This window comes from Miscanthus floridulus, chromosome 16 (genome assembly GCF_019320115.1).
Source record: "Miscanthus floridulus cultivar M001 chromosome 16, ASM1932011v1, whole genome shotgun sequence".
Classification (NCBI taxonomy): domain Eukaryota; kingdom Viridiplantae; phylum Streptophyta; class Magnoliopsida; order Poales; family Poaceae; genus Miscanthus; species Miscanthus floridulus.
In genome coordinates, this window is record NC_089595.1 from 113,041,156 (window position 1) to 113,055,959 (window position 14,804).

Sequence of the window (14,804 nt, forward strand, 5' to 3'; positions counted from 1 at the left end):
AAAATTACCTAAATAATTAATCGAACCAAACATATTTAATAAAAAATTATTTAGACCAATCATATGTTCGTTTAAAATTATACTCCCTCCGAAATAGAGACCTTATAATTCAGCTAAGGTCAAACTATTGTAAATTTGATTAAATTTATAGAAAACATATCGATATTTATGATATCAAATCAATACAATTCAATTTACCATGAAATGTAGTTTCTTATATCTAATCTAACTTGTGTAATAAACATTGATATTTTTCTGTATAAATTCATTCTTAACTTAACTCTGACAAAACTGGTAAACTGTTCGGCCTGGCCCAAAGGGGCAGCCCAAAGTGACGGCCCACCAAGCGAGCAACATAAGCCCCGCTCTCCACTCCCTTCGCGAAAACCCTAGCGGCCGCAGTCGGCCAGTTGCGCGTGCCCTCCGCCGCTCGACAGCCGCCCGCGCGCCGCAGTCGCATATCACCAAACCCGTTCTTTTTCTGCTGATTCGGGGGCCCGTAGGACGGCACCAAGGAAGGCGGCGCCATGAGGTTGGAGAAGTGCTGGTTCTGCTCCTCCACCATCTACCCCGGCCATGGAATCCAGTTCGTCCGCAACGATGCCAAGGTGCTTCTCTTCTTCTTGTTTCCTCGGAAGGTTTCCTTGTTTGATTTTGATTGACATAAAGAGCTCGCCCTTGGTGGAGTCATGGAACCATTACTGAATCCAAACTGTTAGCTGCTTGTGTTGAATCAGTTTCTTGCCTGTGTTATATTTGGGAGACCGTGTTAGTTTCTGGTGCCCAATCGCATATTTTAGTTTCTGGCTCACGACGTTGGATGGACCATGCCCCTGACTTTGTATCTGGTGTTGTCTGGAGATATATCCGGCACTACAGGTTGTGAGCTGGTGTGAGCAATGAGCTATAAGTTATTACTTAACAGTGTAAATATATAAATAATGGATTGTTGTGTCTTCCTGTCAAGAACTGGCTCCTTAGCATTTTCTTATCTGCTGTAGAACTGCTAAGCAAGTTAGAGAACCTTTTGCCCTTTTCTTTTTCCAGTTCATCATTATGAAGCGAACCTTCTATTAAAAACGAAATTTAGGGATGAACTAATAATGGTGATCATCTTGTTTGTGCGGGAGTCAAACAGAAAATTAGGCAAATGGTGTCTGTCTCTCTTCAGAGAATTGATAGTTTGATACTGTCACCTGGTTAGATATGTTAGTAGAAAAATTTTAACGGTGCTAATTAGATGTAAATGGAAATCACATGGCATGACATTTCTTGATGCATAGGATTGCCTTGTAAGCACTGAACACTTCATAAAAGATGTTAGACCCAAATCTGGTCTTCACTTAAGGAACTTGGCTTAATTATTTGGCTTAGAAGCTGCAGCTTACATGCATGGTAACTGCAGCATTGATTTGTGGTTTTAGCTATTCCCTCCACTTCATTTTATAAAGGCTAATGCACATTAAATTCAGGCTTGTGCGCATTAAGCCAAACTTGTAATCTTCAACCAACAATTAGCCTCAACAGATTTTCATTTTGTTGGTGTGAAAATGATATAATTGGATTCACGTTTTACTGCATTTTCTTATGGTTATAATTTTGTTTCTGCAAGCACTGCATTATAAGAAATTAAGAGTCGATATCTAGTTTTCGAGACCATGCCTCGAAGTCTATCAATGCCTTAAGTTTTGCAATGTAGGGACTACCAGCTATAACTCCTTAGTTACCTGCTTTATTTGTGAGACAGTTCGGCGTAAGAGTTATTTGTTCCTTGTCCAATGGGGTTTTCCCTACTCCTGTTGTTGTTTCTTGATGGATGTAGGCAGTGAATTTAATACTGTATAGTGACAAACAGAGCACTAGACTGTATTTTTATCTGTTTAATTTCAGATTCAGAATCTACTAGAAGATAGAAGATATGCAATTGTGCCATAATGCTTACGATAACTAAATGTTCTGTAGACTAGGTAACTTAATTTTACTTTAAAGAAAACTAAGATCTAACTAAATTCGTTTGTATGTTTTGTACTGTTCCAGCATGCGTAATTCTGTTTTCTATATCATTTTGCATGTAATTTCTAGTATGTTTTGTACTGTTCCAGCATGCGTGATTCTGTTTTCTATATCATTTTGCATGTAATTTCTAGTTAATTCGTTTGTGTTATCCTGGATTCCTCGTTGTTCAGTAATGCTTATTCGTACAGTTTCTGATTCCCATAAATGTTATTTATTGTATTCTGTGAACGGTGGCCTACTTGATGAATTCAAGGAAAATATAAAATACCGCATTTCTTGGTCTGCAATAGAAGAACATGTAGGCTTGCTTGTTAGATCTTTGTAATGTGTATCTGTTAGGAGCGGCCAGTGTTCTTTGAGTAACAATATGGTATTTTGGTACATGCGGCAACACACCTTTGAAAATTTTATGGGCCTAGAATGTAAAGTTGGATATTTTGTCTTCTGGCCATATGTAAATGAAACTGCTTTATTTATATACTTTACAAATATTCTTCATTAGCCGTGTTTAAATATGACACATCAGTTTTACATTCTTTTCTTGATTGATGATTATCCTTATTAAGATGTTCAGGGGTTCTATTTTTCTTCTGGATTAAAATTGAAAGGTAAAATATGCCGTTGTAATTTTCTTTTGACTGATATGTTATGTCTGCCCCCATGAATTATGATTTTTAGTTTTAGTGTTCAAATTTATATCCTTTCTAGACTGTTAAAGTGTTTATTGCGAAAATTGTTTGCATGAATACTTCAGAGCAATATAAGGCAATGCATATGCTTTTCTTGCCTTTAAAGTAAATTTTGTTGTTTCTATTTTGTATCTTGTTGGTACCCTGCAAGAGTGATTGGATATTTCTTCTTGCCAGATCTTCCGCTTTTGCCGGTCAAAGTGTCATAAAAATTTTAAGATGAAGAGAAATCCTCGTAAGGTTAAGTGGACAAAAGCATACAGGCAATTGCATGGCAAGGACATGACAAAGGTTAGTAACCACTTTGTTGTTTCTGATATCATGTAATAATCGGGGGTCCTATTTTTTCCTATTCAAACCATGACTGATATTCTTTGAAATTTACCAGGATACAACCTTTGAGTTTGAGAGGAAGAGGAACAGGCCTGAGCGGTATGACCGCAAATTGACAGAGCAAACTCTGAAGGCCATCCCTCTTATTACAAAGATTAGGCATGACCGTCTGGAGAAGCACATTTCAAACAGGTTCGTTATTGTACTCCAATTTGTTGTCTGTTTGATTTTGCAAGGATTTTCCTGTCTAACATGTACATCTTTTGACAGACATAAACCTGGTAAACGCAAGGAGATGGAGAAAGATTCTAAGGAGCTGGATCAGGACATCGGCATGCTTCCGAAGAAGCTTATTAGCAACGAGGTCGCAGCCGAGAAAACAAAGATCAAGGTCAAAGTTGTTCAGCAGCAGACAGAAGATAATGCTATGGAAGAGTAGCGCGTGGCATTGTGTCGCCTGTGTTCTTGTCCGATGCAGAGGATTTACCTATTATGAAGTTGGTGAAAGATGTTTAGACAATGTATGCATGGAGTGAGTATCAGCAAGTTTTCTGTGTGGTTCCTGATACCTACACTGGAGTTAGTATGTGAGATAAATTTTGATAGGAGTCTGTAGCTGTACCTGCTCATGACATTTACCTATTATGGGTGTAACTTTGTTCGAGGGAAAAAAATTATTGGTGTAACTTTAAGTCAACGAATACTCTCGTTGCAAACACCCGTTCTGACCTATTTTTGGTCAGCCAAGGATTTCATCCTTTGTTGGGCCCCGAGTAGTTGTTTAATCACCGAGGCAATAGTTCGCATTCTTGCTTTTGTAATTTCAGGTTATTTGAAAAACACTGAAGGCTAGAGTCAAGACATGCATCACAAATCAGATCAGAGACTCTTTCTGCTTCAGTCGATCAGCTTGGTGGAAGAGTAAAAAAATGCTTCGGGAGGAGCTATGTTACAGTGGTTGGGGAGGGAAGCTGGTACTTCGAGGCACTTTTGCTTGTGAAATTTTCTGGCCATTGATCTGTGGAAGGTAATTGGTCAATAGAATTTATTTAATCAAGGCATATTAGTAATCACAACCTTTGCGTCCGTAATTGTTTACAGCCGAATTCTCCCATTAATCAGCCCGCACAATTTACTCTTCCAATTACAATATCTACACTGCCACCACGGTCGGATCGGCATGCTGAGGCCGCCTCTGTTGCCGCTTGCTTGCTTCGACACCACTGCCACCTCCGGTCTTGGTGTTGAAGATGCCTCCTTCGGGTTAGGCCCCGTGGATGATCTGATGCTGAAATAGTGTGGAGTGCAGACCAATAGGAAGGCAACTGATTCGCATAGTCTTATGACCGGACGACAGTACTCTAGGCGGTCGAAGCTAGGCCAGGATGTGGCGTGCGGCTACGGCTAGCTTGGCCAGGTCATGTTTATCAGCTAAGTGTCACTACGTGAAAAACGATTTGTAGCAACGGAATAAATTTTTATAAGAGTGGTCGGTGATGGAGCCGCTACTACAGTGACATATTCGGGAGCCACGAGACCAGCCGTCCCTACAAATAGAACAACATGGGCGGCTGGTGATACGAGCCGTCCCTACAAATGGGTCGAATTTGTAGGGGCGGCTCACTCAATATTTGTAGGGGCAGGTCAATCACCAACCGCCCATACTGTGCGAACTGCAGCCGTTTATCTGAAGTACCAGGTTCGCCCCCACGCTAAGCTAGGTGCCGAGGGGCTTCGCCGGGCCCTTGGCCACTCGCCAGCGATGAGCGAGATCTCACGACGATCACCCACCAGGTTCGTCCGCTCCTGCCAGCCTTCCCTTTCCCGCTGCGCGAAACCAAGCTCCCCAACCCTAACGTAAGCTATTTGCTATCTGCGCCAGATCTGTGCCTCCCTGCCCGTGGGCCGCGGTGGCGGCGGGATTCCGGCGCGCGGGTGGCTGTGGCGGCTGGATCCAGGTGCGCGGGCCGCAACGCCGGTGGGATTCCAGGGCAGTCGCGGCGACGCCGGCTAGTTCCTGGCGCGCGGCGACAGCGCAGGGGTGGCCGGATCCGCATGCTCGTCGGCCAGATCCGGTGGTGGCTGGTCCGGGCTCGCCTCCCCTCTGGGCGGCTGTTTCCGCGCGGTGACGACCGGACTGCAGTCCTACAAGCGCGGTGGCGGCTCGATCCGTGCGGTGGCGACCGGATCTGAGGTCCTAGCGGCTAGATCCATGGGATTGGCAGCCTGATGAAAGCTCTAGTTTGGTTTTGGTTAATTGAAGAAACCCTAAGTGCTAACCTAGTTTATCAAAGTGATTATGAGATAGGTAGCACTACTCGAAGTGATGAAGCAATGGCGAAGATCATGACAATGGTGATGGCATGATGATGATCAAATGCTTGGACTTGAAAAGAAGAAAGAGAAAAACAAAAGGCTCAAGGCAAAGGTATAAATAGTAGGAGCCATTTTGTTTCGGTGATCAAGACACTTAGCGAGTATGATCACATTTAGGTTAGATAGTCATACTATTAAGAGGGGTGAAACTCGTATTTAAATGCGGTTATCAAAGTGCCACTAGATGCTCAAACTCATTACATATGCATTTAGGACCTAGTGGAGTGCTAACACCATTGAAAGTATTTGTGAAAATATGCTAACACATGTGCACAAGGTGATACACTTGGTGATTGGCACATTTGAGCAAGGGTTAGAAACTTCACCGGCGCTCTATACAGAAAAGACAGAGGTTCATAGAGTGACCGAACGCTGGTGGCGTAGTGACTGGACGCTGGGTTCAGAGTCTGGTCAGTAGCAGCAGTGAGCACGCGTCTCGGTCTTGTGACCGGACGCTGGCGTGAATAGTGACCGGACGCTGGCTGGGTGCGTCCGATCAGTGCTGACGTATGCTGACGTGAGGCGTACAGAGGAAACGTTGACTGACCGGACGCCGGGTGAGTCTGGTCAAGCATGACCGGACACGTCTGGTCGTGGATTTCCGCGAATAGATGCTTACTGGAAACGACCAGACGCTGGGGGTCCAGCGTCCGGTCACTTCGCAGCAGCGCGTCCGGTCATCACTTGACCGTTGAGATCAGGCGATCGACGTTTGAAGCCGATGACACGTGGCAAGCATCGAGTGACCGGACGCTGGGGTCCTACGTCCGGTCGAACTGACCGGAGCGTCCGGTCACCCCGAGTTGTGCCTAGTGAAGGGGTATAACGACTCTATTTCGTGGGGGCTTCTATTTAAGCCCCATGGCCGGCTCAAGCTCACTCTCTTGGCCATTTGCATTGACATAGCAACCTTGTGAGATTAGCCAAAGCCCTCCCACTCATCTCCATCATTGTTTTATCATCATTGTGAGATTGAGAGAGAATCCAAGTGCATTGCTTGAGTGATTGCATCTAGTGGCACTTGGCATTCGTGTTTCGCTGCGGGATTCACTTATTACTCTTGGTGGTTGCCGCCACCTAGACGGCTTGGAGCAGCGAGGATCGTTGAGCGGAGGTTGGTGATTGTCTCCGGCTCTGATCGTGGTGATTGTAAGGGGTCTTGTGTCTTCCCCGGTGGAGAGCCAAAAGGTAGCTCTAGTGGATTGCTCGTGTCATTGAGTTACCTCACTTGTGGGTAGGTTCTTGCGGTGTCCAATTGTGTGGACGAGGTTCGTGCAACACCTCTTAGCCGTCAAACCACCAAGTGTTGGTCGACACAACGGGGACTAGCGTGCCGGCAAGCACGTGAACCTCGGGAGAAAAATTGGTTGTCTCTTGCCCTTTGGTATTCTCCCAGTGATTAATTTAATATTCATCTTGTGATTGGTTCACTCCTCTACACGGCGGTATAATCACCCTACTCACTCATTTATATTCTTGCAAACTAGTTGTGGCAAGCTCTTTAGTGTAATTAGAATTGAGAGCTTGCTTTGTTATTTTAAGTTCATCTAGTGGAGCTCTTTAGAGTAGCAAGATTGAGAGCTCTTAGTGAGTAGTAACATTGCAAGTTGTGTGCCTAGTAATCATTGGAACTAGAATTGTTGGATAGGTGGCTTGCAACCCTTGTAGAGCTAGAGCAAGTTTCATTTCGCTATTTGTCATACTAATCAAATTGCTCTAGTTGATTTGTAGTTTTTAAATAGGCTATTCACCCCCCTCTAGCCATATTAGGACCTTTCAAGTGGTATCAGAGCCGTGGTCACTGTTTGATTGAAGGCTTAACAACATCGGTGTCAAATTATGGCTCAAGTTGTGTTCAACCATGTGGGGGGCAAACCACCGCTCTTTGATGGCACATGCTATGATTAATGGAAGAGAAAGATGAGGATGTATCTTGGTTCAATCAATGATCAAGTATGGGAGGTGACCGAGAATAACTATGCTATCATTGATCCCGATGACCCCACCAACCAAGACAAGACCAACAAGCAATGCAATACAATGGCTCTCAACACCATATACAATGCCATTGATTCCAAGGTGTTTGAGCAAATCAAAGATTATGAAAGAGCAAATGAGGTGTGGAGGAGATTGGAGGAAACATATGAGGGCACACCGGCGATGAAGAGTGCTAAGTTGTATATTCTCAAGGATAAGTTGACAAGCTTCAAGATGAAGGAAAATGAGAGCATTTCGGAAATGTTCCATCGGTTGCAAGTGATTGTAAATGACTTGAAGGCCTTAGAAGAGAAGATCAAGGATGATGATGTCTCTCATCGGTTCTTAATGTGCTTACCTCCAAGATTTGAGATGTTGAGATTGCTTATCATAAGAGGAGGATTGAAGGAGATTACCCCTAACCAAGTACTAGGTGATGTCATGACCCAAGAGACATACCGTGTGGAAAGGGAGGGGATGACAAGAAGGAAGAAGAAGAAAAGAAGAAGAAGAGTATAGCATTCAAGGCTAGCTCATCATTATTCAAGAACAAGGGCAAGTCCAAGAAAGAATCAAGTGATGATAATGATCTTAGTGATATTGATGATGAAGCTATGGCCCTCTTTGTACGCAAGATGGGAAAATTCATGAAGAAGAAGGGCTATGGTGCAAGAAAGAGAAGAGATCACACCAAAAGCAAAGAATATGTGAGAAGATGCTACAATTGCAAGAGTCCCGATCACATTGTAGCAAATTGTCCCTACAATAGTGACAATGATAAGGATGAGAAGAAGAAGCACAAGAAGAATAAGAAAGAAAAGAAGGAGAAGAAAGAGAAGAGAATGACCTTCCAAAAGAAGAAGAAGGGTGGAGGTTATGTGGTCACTTGGGATAGTGATGGCTCTTCGGATAGTGATGACTCTAGTGATGATGGTAAGAAATCTATCAAGAAAGCACTAGCAAGCATCACCATTAACAACAAGTCCTCCATCTTCGACACTCCTTCGACAAGCCTCATGGCAAAACCTACCAAGGTAAAATATGATGTGAGTGATGATGATGAATGTGAAAGTGATGCTTGTAGGAGTGATGATGATGATGAGGAGTACTCCAAGGAGGAGCTCATGGATATGTGTGAGCAAGTGTATACTTGCTTTGAGATGAAGAGAAAGGGGTGCAAGGAATTAAACAAGAAAGTCAAATTTCTTGAGCAATCCCTTGATGAGCTCAATGCCACTCATGAGAGGCTAATGGAAGCCCATGAGAAGCTTGGCAAAACTCACTCTAAGCTTAAGAAAGCTCACTCATCTCTCATCGAGCAAGTCAAAGAGGAAGCTAAGAAGGAGCAAGTGATTGTATCATGTGATGTGGGACTAACATGTGATCTTATTGATGAATCTTTTTATAAGCCCATTATAGTTGCTCCCACTAACACTTCTTGTAGCACTACTACTTCTACTTCACCTTTGAGTGATGGTCTCACTTGTGATGCCTCATTAATGGTGAAAAATGAGACCCTTAAGAAGGAGGTGAATGAGCTCACTCGTGCCTTAGGCAATGCCTATGGTGGAGATGCCCGCTTGCTAAAGTACTTGGGTAGCCAAAGGTTTTCTCTCAACAAAGAGAGATTAGGCTTTACCCCCAAGAAAGGTAAGGCGGCCTTTGTCACTCCCAAAGTTAACTTTGTGAAGGGCAATGGTCGGTTTTGCAATAGATGCAAGCAAGTTGGGCATGTAGAGCAATATTGCAAGATTAACAAGAACAAGCTACCTATTGTATCCTCAATTAAATTTGATTCTTGTTACATGCTTGTTAAGGGTGCCAATGGTGTAAAGGCTAAGTTCATTGGTACACCAATTGTGGGCACAAAGAAGAAGGCCATTTGGGTACCAAAGACCTTGATAACTAACCTTCAAGGACCCAAGCAAGTTTGGGTACCTAAAAAGAATTGATCTTCTTTTGTAGGTCAATTATAAAGCCGGAGAAAGGCATTGGGTGCTTGATAGTGGGTGCATACAACATATGACCGGTGATCCAAGAATGTTCAATTCAATCAATGAAAACAAGAGCAATGTGATTGATAGTATCACATTTAGTGACAATGGTAAAGGCAAGGTCAAAGGGCTTGGTAAGATTGCAATATCCAATAACATGAGCATTTTCAATGTGCTACTAGTAGAGAGCTTGAACTTCAATCTTTTGTTAGTAGCTCAATTGTGTGATCTTGGTTTCAAGTGCATATTTGGTGTGGATGATGTAGAGATTATAAGTGTAGATGGGTCTAACTTGATATTCAAAGGATTTAGATATGAAAATCTATACTTGGTTGATTTCAATGCTAGAGAAGCTTAGTTGACAACATGTTTGATCACTAAGTCTAGCATGTGTTGGTTATGGCATTGAAGGCTTGGTCATATTGGAATGAAACAATTGAACAAGTTGATTAAGCATGACTTAGTTAGAGGCTTGAAAGATGTCACATTTGAGAAGGATAAGCTATGTAGTGCATGTCAAGCCAAAAAATAAGTTGGTAACACACATCCTAAGAAAAGCATGATGAGCACATCTAAGGCATTTGAGTTGATGCACATGGACTTGTTTGGACCAACCACATACACAAGCATTGGTGGAAACAAATATAGATTTGTGATTATGGATGATTTCACTAGATACACATGGGTATTCTTTCTTGTTGATAAGAGTGATGTGTTTGCAACATTTAAATCATTTATCAAGAGCATTCACAATGAGTTTGAAACAACTATCAAGAAAGTTAGAAGTGACAATGGTAGTGAATTCAAGAGCACTAGAATTGATGAGTTGTGTGATGAATTTAGAATTAGACGTCAATTCTTGACCAAGTACACTCCTCAATCAAATGACTTAGTTGAAAGGAAGAATAGAACTTTAATTGACATGGCAAGATCAATGTTGAGTGAGTATAATGTGAGTCATTCATTTTGGGCCGAAGCAATCAACATGGCTTGCTATTATAGCAACCGACTCTATTGTCACCCCATGATAGAGAAGACACCTTATGAGCTTTTGAATGGAAGAAAGCCCAGCATAGCATACTTTTGGGTTTTTGGTTGTAAATGCTACATATTGAAGAAAGACACTAGATTGAGCAAGTTTGAAAAGAAATGTGATGAAGATTTCTTGCTTGATTACTCCACTACTAGCAAGGCTTATAGAGTTTGGAATTTGGCTAGTGATACTCTTGAGGAGGTTCATGATGTGGAGTTTGATGAAACAAATGGTTCCCAAGAGAAAGATGAGAATCTAGATGATGTAAGAGGCACTCAATTAGTCAATGCAATGAAAAACATGTACATTGGTGATATAAGGCCTAGAGAGGTGATTGATGTTGAAGATGACAAGAATCAAGTGCTCTCTAACTCAAATGTGCAAGCTAGTGGTTCTCATGATCAAGTTCAAGCAAGAACTAGTGATGACAAAGTGCAAGATCAACAACAAGTGGCTAGTTCATCATCTCAACCAAGTGATCTATCAAATGCAAGCAATCAAGTGCAAGTGCTTCAACCAACCAATGTTGCAAGAGATCATCCTTTAGACACTATCATTGGTGATATTTTAAGAGGTGTGCAAACTAGATCAAGATTGGCTTCATTTTGTGAGTATTTCTCATTTGTGTCATCCATTGAACCTAAGAAGATAGATGAAGCTTTGGAGGATGTTGATTGGGTCAATGCTATGCATGAAGAGCTAAACAACTTTACAAGAAACCAAGTATGAGAGTTAGTTGAGAGGCCTAAGGATCATAATGTGATTAGAACCAAGTGGGTCTTTCGGAACAAGTAAGATCAAGATGGGATCGTAATAAGGAATAAAGCAAGATTAGTGGCTCAAGGTTACACTCAAGTAGAAGGTCTTGACTTTGGAGAAACATATGCCCTAGTTGCAAGATTGGAAGCAATTAGGATCTTGTTAGCCTATGCTTGTGCCCACAACATTAAGTTGTACCAAATAGATGTGAAGAGTGCATTTCTCAATGGGTACATCAATGAGCTTGTGTATGTTGAGCAACCTCCCAGTTTTGAAGATGAAAAGAAACCCAACTATGTTTACAAGTTGAGAAAGGCTTTGTATGGATTGAAACAAGCACCAAGAGCATGGTATGAGAGATTGAGGGATTTCCTACTCTCTAAGGGATTCAAAATGGAAAAGGTTGACACCACTCTCTTCACCAAGAAGCTTGAAAATAACTTGTTTGTAATGCAAATCTATGTCGATGATATCATATTTGGGTCAACAAATCAAGATTTTTATGAGGAGTTTGACAAGATGATGGCAAGTGAGTTTAAGATGTCTATGATTGGAGAGCTTAGTTACTTCCTTAGTCTTCAAATTAAGCAAATGAAGAATAACACATTTGTGAGTCAAGGCAAGTATATCAAGGACATGCTCAAGAAGTTTAGAATGGATGATGCTAAAGCTGTTAGTACACCAATGGGGACAAGTAGAAGCTTGGATAGTGATGCTGGTGGTGACATGGTGGATCAAAAGATGTATCGGTCTATGATTGGAAGCCTACTCTATGTGACCGTATCAAGGCCGGATGTGATGTTTAGTGTATGCATGTGTGCTAGATTCCAAGCCTTACCAAGAGAAAGTCATTCGAAAGCAACAAAGAGAATATTGAGGTACTTGAAGCATACACAAAATGTTGGATTGTGGTATCCCAAAGGAGCAAGGTTTGAGTTGATTGGATATTTAGACTCTGATTATGCGGGATGCAAAGTTAAGAGAAAGAGCACATCGGGCACATGTCAACTATTAGGAAGATCACTTGTGTTTTGGTCATCAAAGAAGTAAAATAGTGTAGCACTTTCAATCGCCAAAGCGGAGTACATTTCGGCCGGTAGTTGTTGTGCTCAATTACTTTGGATGAAGGCTACTTTGAGTGATTTTGGAATTAAATTCAAGCAAGTGACATTGCTATGTGACAATGAAAGTGCCGTAAAGCTCACCAACAACCCGGTTCAACATTCAAGAACAAAGCATATTGAAGTATGCCATCATTTCATAAGAGATCACCAACAAAAAAGGGATATTTGCATTGAGAGTGTGGGCACCGAAGATCAACTTGCCGATATCTTCACCAAGCCACTTGATGAGAAGAGGTTTGGCAAGCTAAGGAATGAATTGAACATACTTGATTTCTCAAATATGTGTTGATGCACCCCCCATTATATGATATGCCTCTCCTTCGAGCAATCTAAGGTAAAAGTTGATTGGCATGGCATACATCATTGCTAAGGACTTGTGTAGTGCATCTAGTCATTCTTATCATGTCCTAGGCTCATTCATTAAAATCAAATGAATTTGATGCTTGTATGGTACCACTATTGTTTGTATGTTTGAAATGATCTAGTGGTAGCATATGACATGTTTGTGGGCTTGTAAACCTAGTGTTTGATCTAGAAAATAAGCTACAAGTGTTTAACTCAACATGGTACAAGATAACCCTTATTTAGAGGTGTGAAGAAGCTTGTCCTTGAATCAAATTGAGTTAAATATCTTTTGCAAGTGATCTAGATTGAACCAAATTAGAAAAATGATCCTCATTTCACATGGTTTCACCTCAACCTATCTATAATTTGAGCTCACCTTTTATGCTAATTGTTGATAAAGGGGGAGAGAAATTCACAAAGATAGTAAGATAGGAGAAGCAAACAAATGAAATGACATAGTAAGGGGATCAATAAAAATGCACATAAGTAGGGAGAGCAAGCTCATAAACTTGTATGTTGTATTTAAATGCGCATTTCATATATTTGCTTGCATGGCACAAGTTCTAAATTTCAATATCCATGCTTGTGTGGTGTATGCTAGTTATATGCTTGAATGGTGAAATGAAAAACTAGTATGCATAGGCTAAAGTAACTAGACTTATGTTCATTTTATGGAAACTAGACCCTTGCTTGTAATGTTGATCTTATGGGGTATTCTAGTTTTTGTGTATATATAGTTACTAATGGTGCTAAGGATGGTATATTGGTGCACTCCAATTGGTATCACGCTTCAAAGGTTCATCTCTTATACCTTAGCATCATACGGTAGAAATCGTCTCCTATATTTCCTATCTAAGCATATGTGCAAGCTACAATCCAAACTCTTAGCACATATGTAGGGGGAGCAATTGCTACCATTTGGAGTTCATGAAACTTGTCCATATTCGTTTACACCTGGTAAATATGCTTGGGCAAGCAACGTGGATTCAATTAAATCTCAATTTATATCTTTGTGTAAGGGTTGTCATCAATTACCAAAAAGGGGGAGATTGAAAGCTCTAGTTTGGTTTTGGTTAATTGATGAAATCCTAAGTGCTAACCTAGTTTATCAAAGTGATTATGAAATAGGTAGCACTACTCGAAGTGATGAAGCAATGGCGAAGATCATGACAATGGTGATGGCATGGTGATGATCAAACGCTTGAACTTGAAAAGAAGAAAGAGAAAGATAAAAGGCTCAAGGCAAAGGTATAAATAGTAGGAGCCATTTTGTTTCGGTGATCAAGACACTTAGCGAGTGTGATCACATTTAGGTTAGATAGTCGTACTATTAAGAGGGGTGAAACTCGTATTGAAATGCGGTTATCAAAGTGCCACTAGATGCTCTAACTCATTGCATATGCATTTAGGATCTAGTGGAGTGCTAACACCCTTGAAAGTATTTATGAAAATATGCTAACACATGTGCACAAGGTGATACACTTGGTGGTTGGCACATTTGAGCAAGGGTTAGAAACTTCACCGGCGCCCTATACAGAAAAGACAGAGGTTCACAGAGTGACCGGACGCTGGTGGCGTAGTGACCGGACGCTGGGTTTAGAGTCTAGTCAGTAGCAGCAGTGAGCACGTGTCTCGGTCTTGTGACCGGACGCTGGCGCGAAGAGTGACCGGACGCTGGCTGGGTGCGTCGGATCAGTGCTGACGTATGCTGACGTGAGGCGCACAGAGGAAACGTTGAGTGACCGGATGCCGGGTGAGTCTAGTCAAGCATGACTGGACACGTCCGGTCGTGGATTTCTGCGAATGGATGCTTACTGGAAATGATCGGACGCTGGGGGTCCAGCATCCGGTCACTTCGCAGCAGCGCGTCCGGTCATCACTTGACCGTTGAGATCAGGCGATCGATGTTTGAAGTCGATGACACATGGCAAGCATCGGGTGACTGGACACTGGGGTCCTGTGTCCGGTCGAACTGACCGGAGCGTCTGGTCACCCCGAGTTGTGCCCAGTGAAGGGGCACAACGGCTCTATTTCATGGGGGCTTCTATTTAAGCCCCATGGCTGGCTCAAGCTCACTCTCTTGGCTATTTGCATTGACACAACAACCTTGTGAGCTTAGCCAAAGCCCTCCCACTCATCTCCATCATTGTTTTATCAT

The 14,804-nt window shown here is 42.0% G+C and overlaps 1 protein-coding gene across 1 annotated transcript; it reads left to right on the plus strand.

Moving 5' to 3' along the window:
• Positions 1-398: 398 nt before the first annotated feature.
• On the plus strand, positions 399-3,735 carry LOC136513271 (probable ribosome biogenesis protein RLP24). Its single transcript, XM_066507263.1, has 4 exons — positions 399-608; positions 2,883-2,996; positions 3,094-3,230; positions 3,309-3,735. Exons 1-4 carry the CDS (start codon positions 528-530, stop codon positions 3,475-3,477), a joined length of 501 nt encoding a protein of 166 aa, XP_066363360.1. The 5' UTR covers positions 399-527; the 3' UTR covers positions 3,478-3,735.
• The last annotated feature ends 11,069 nt before the right edge of the window (positions 3,736-14,804 follow it).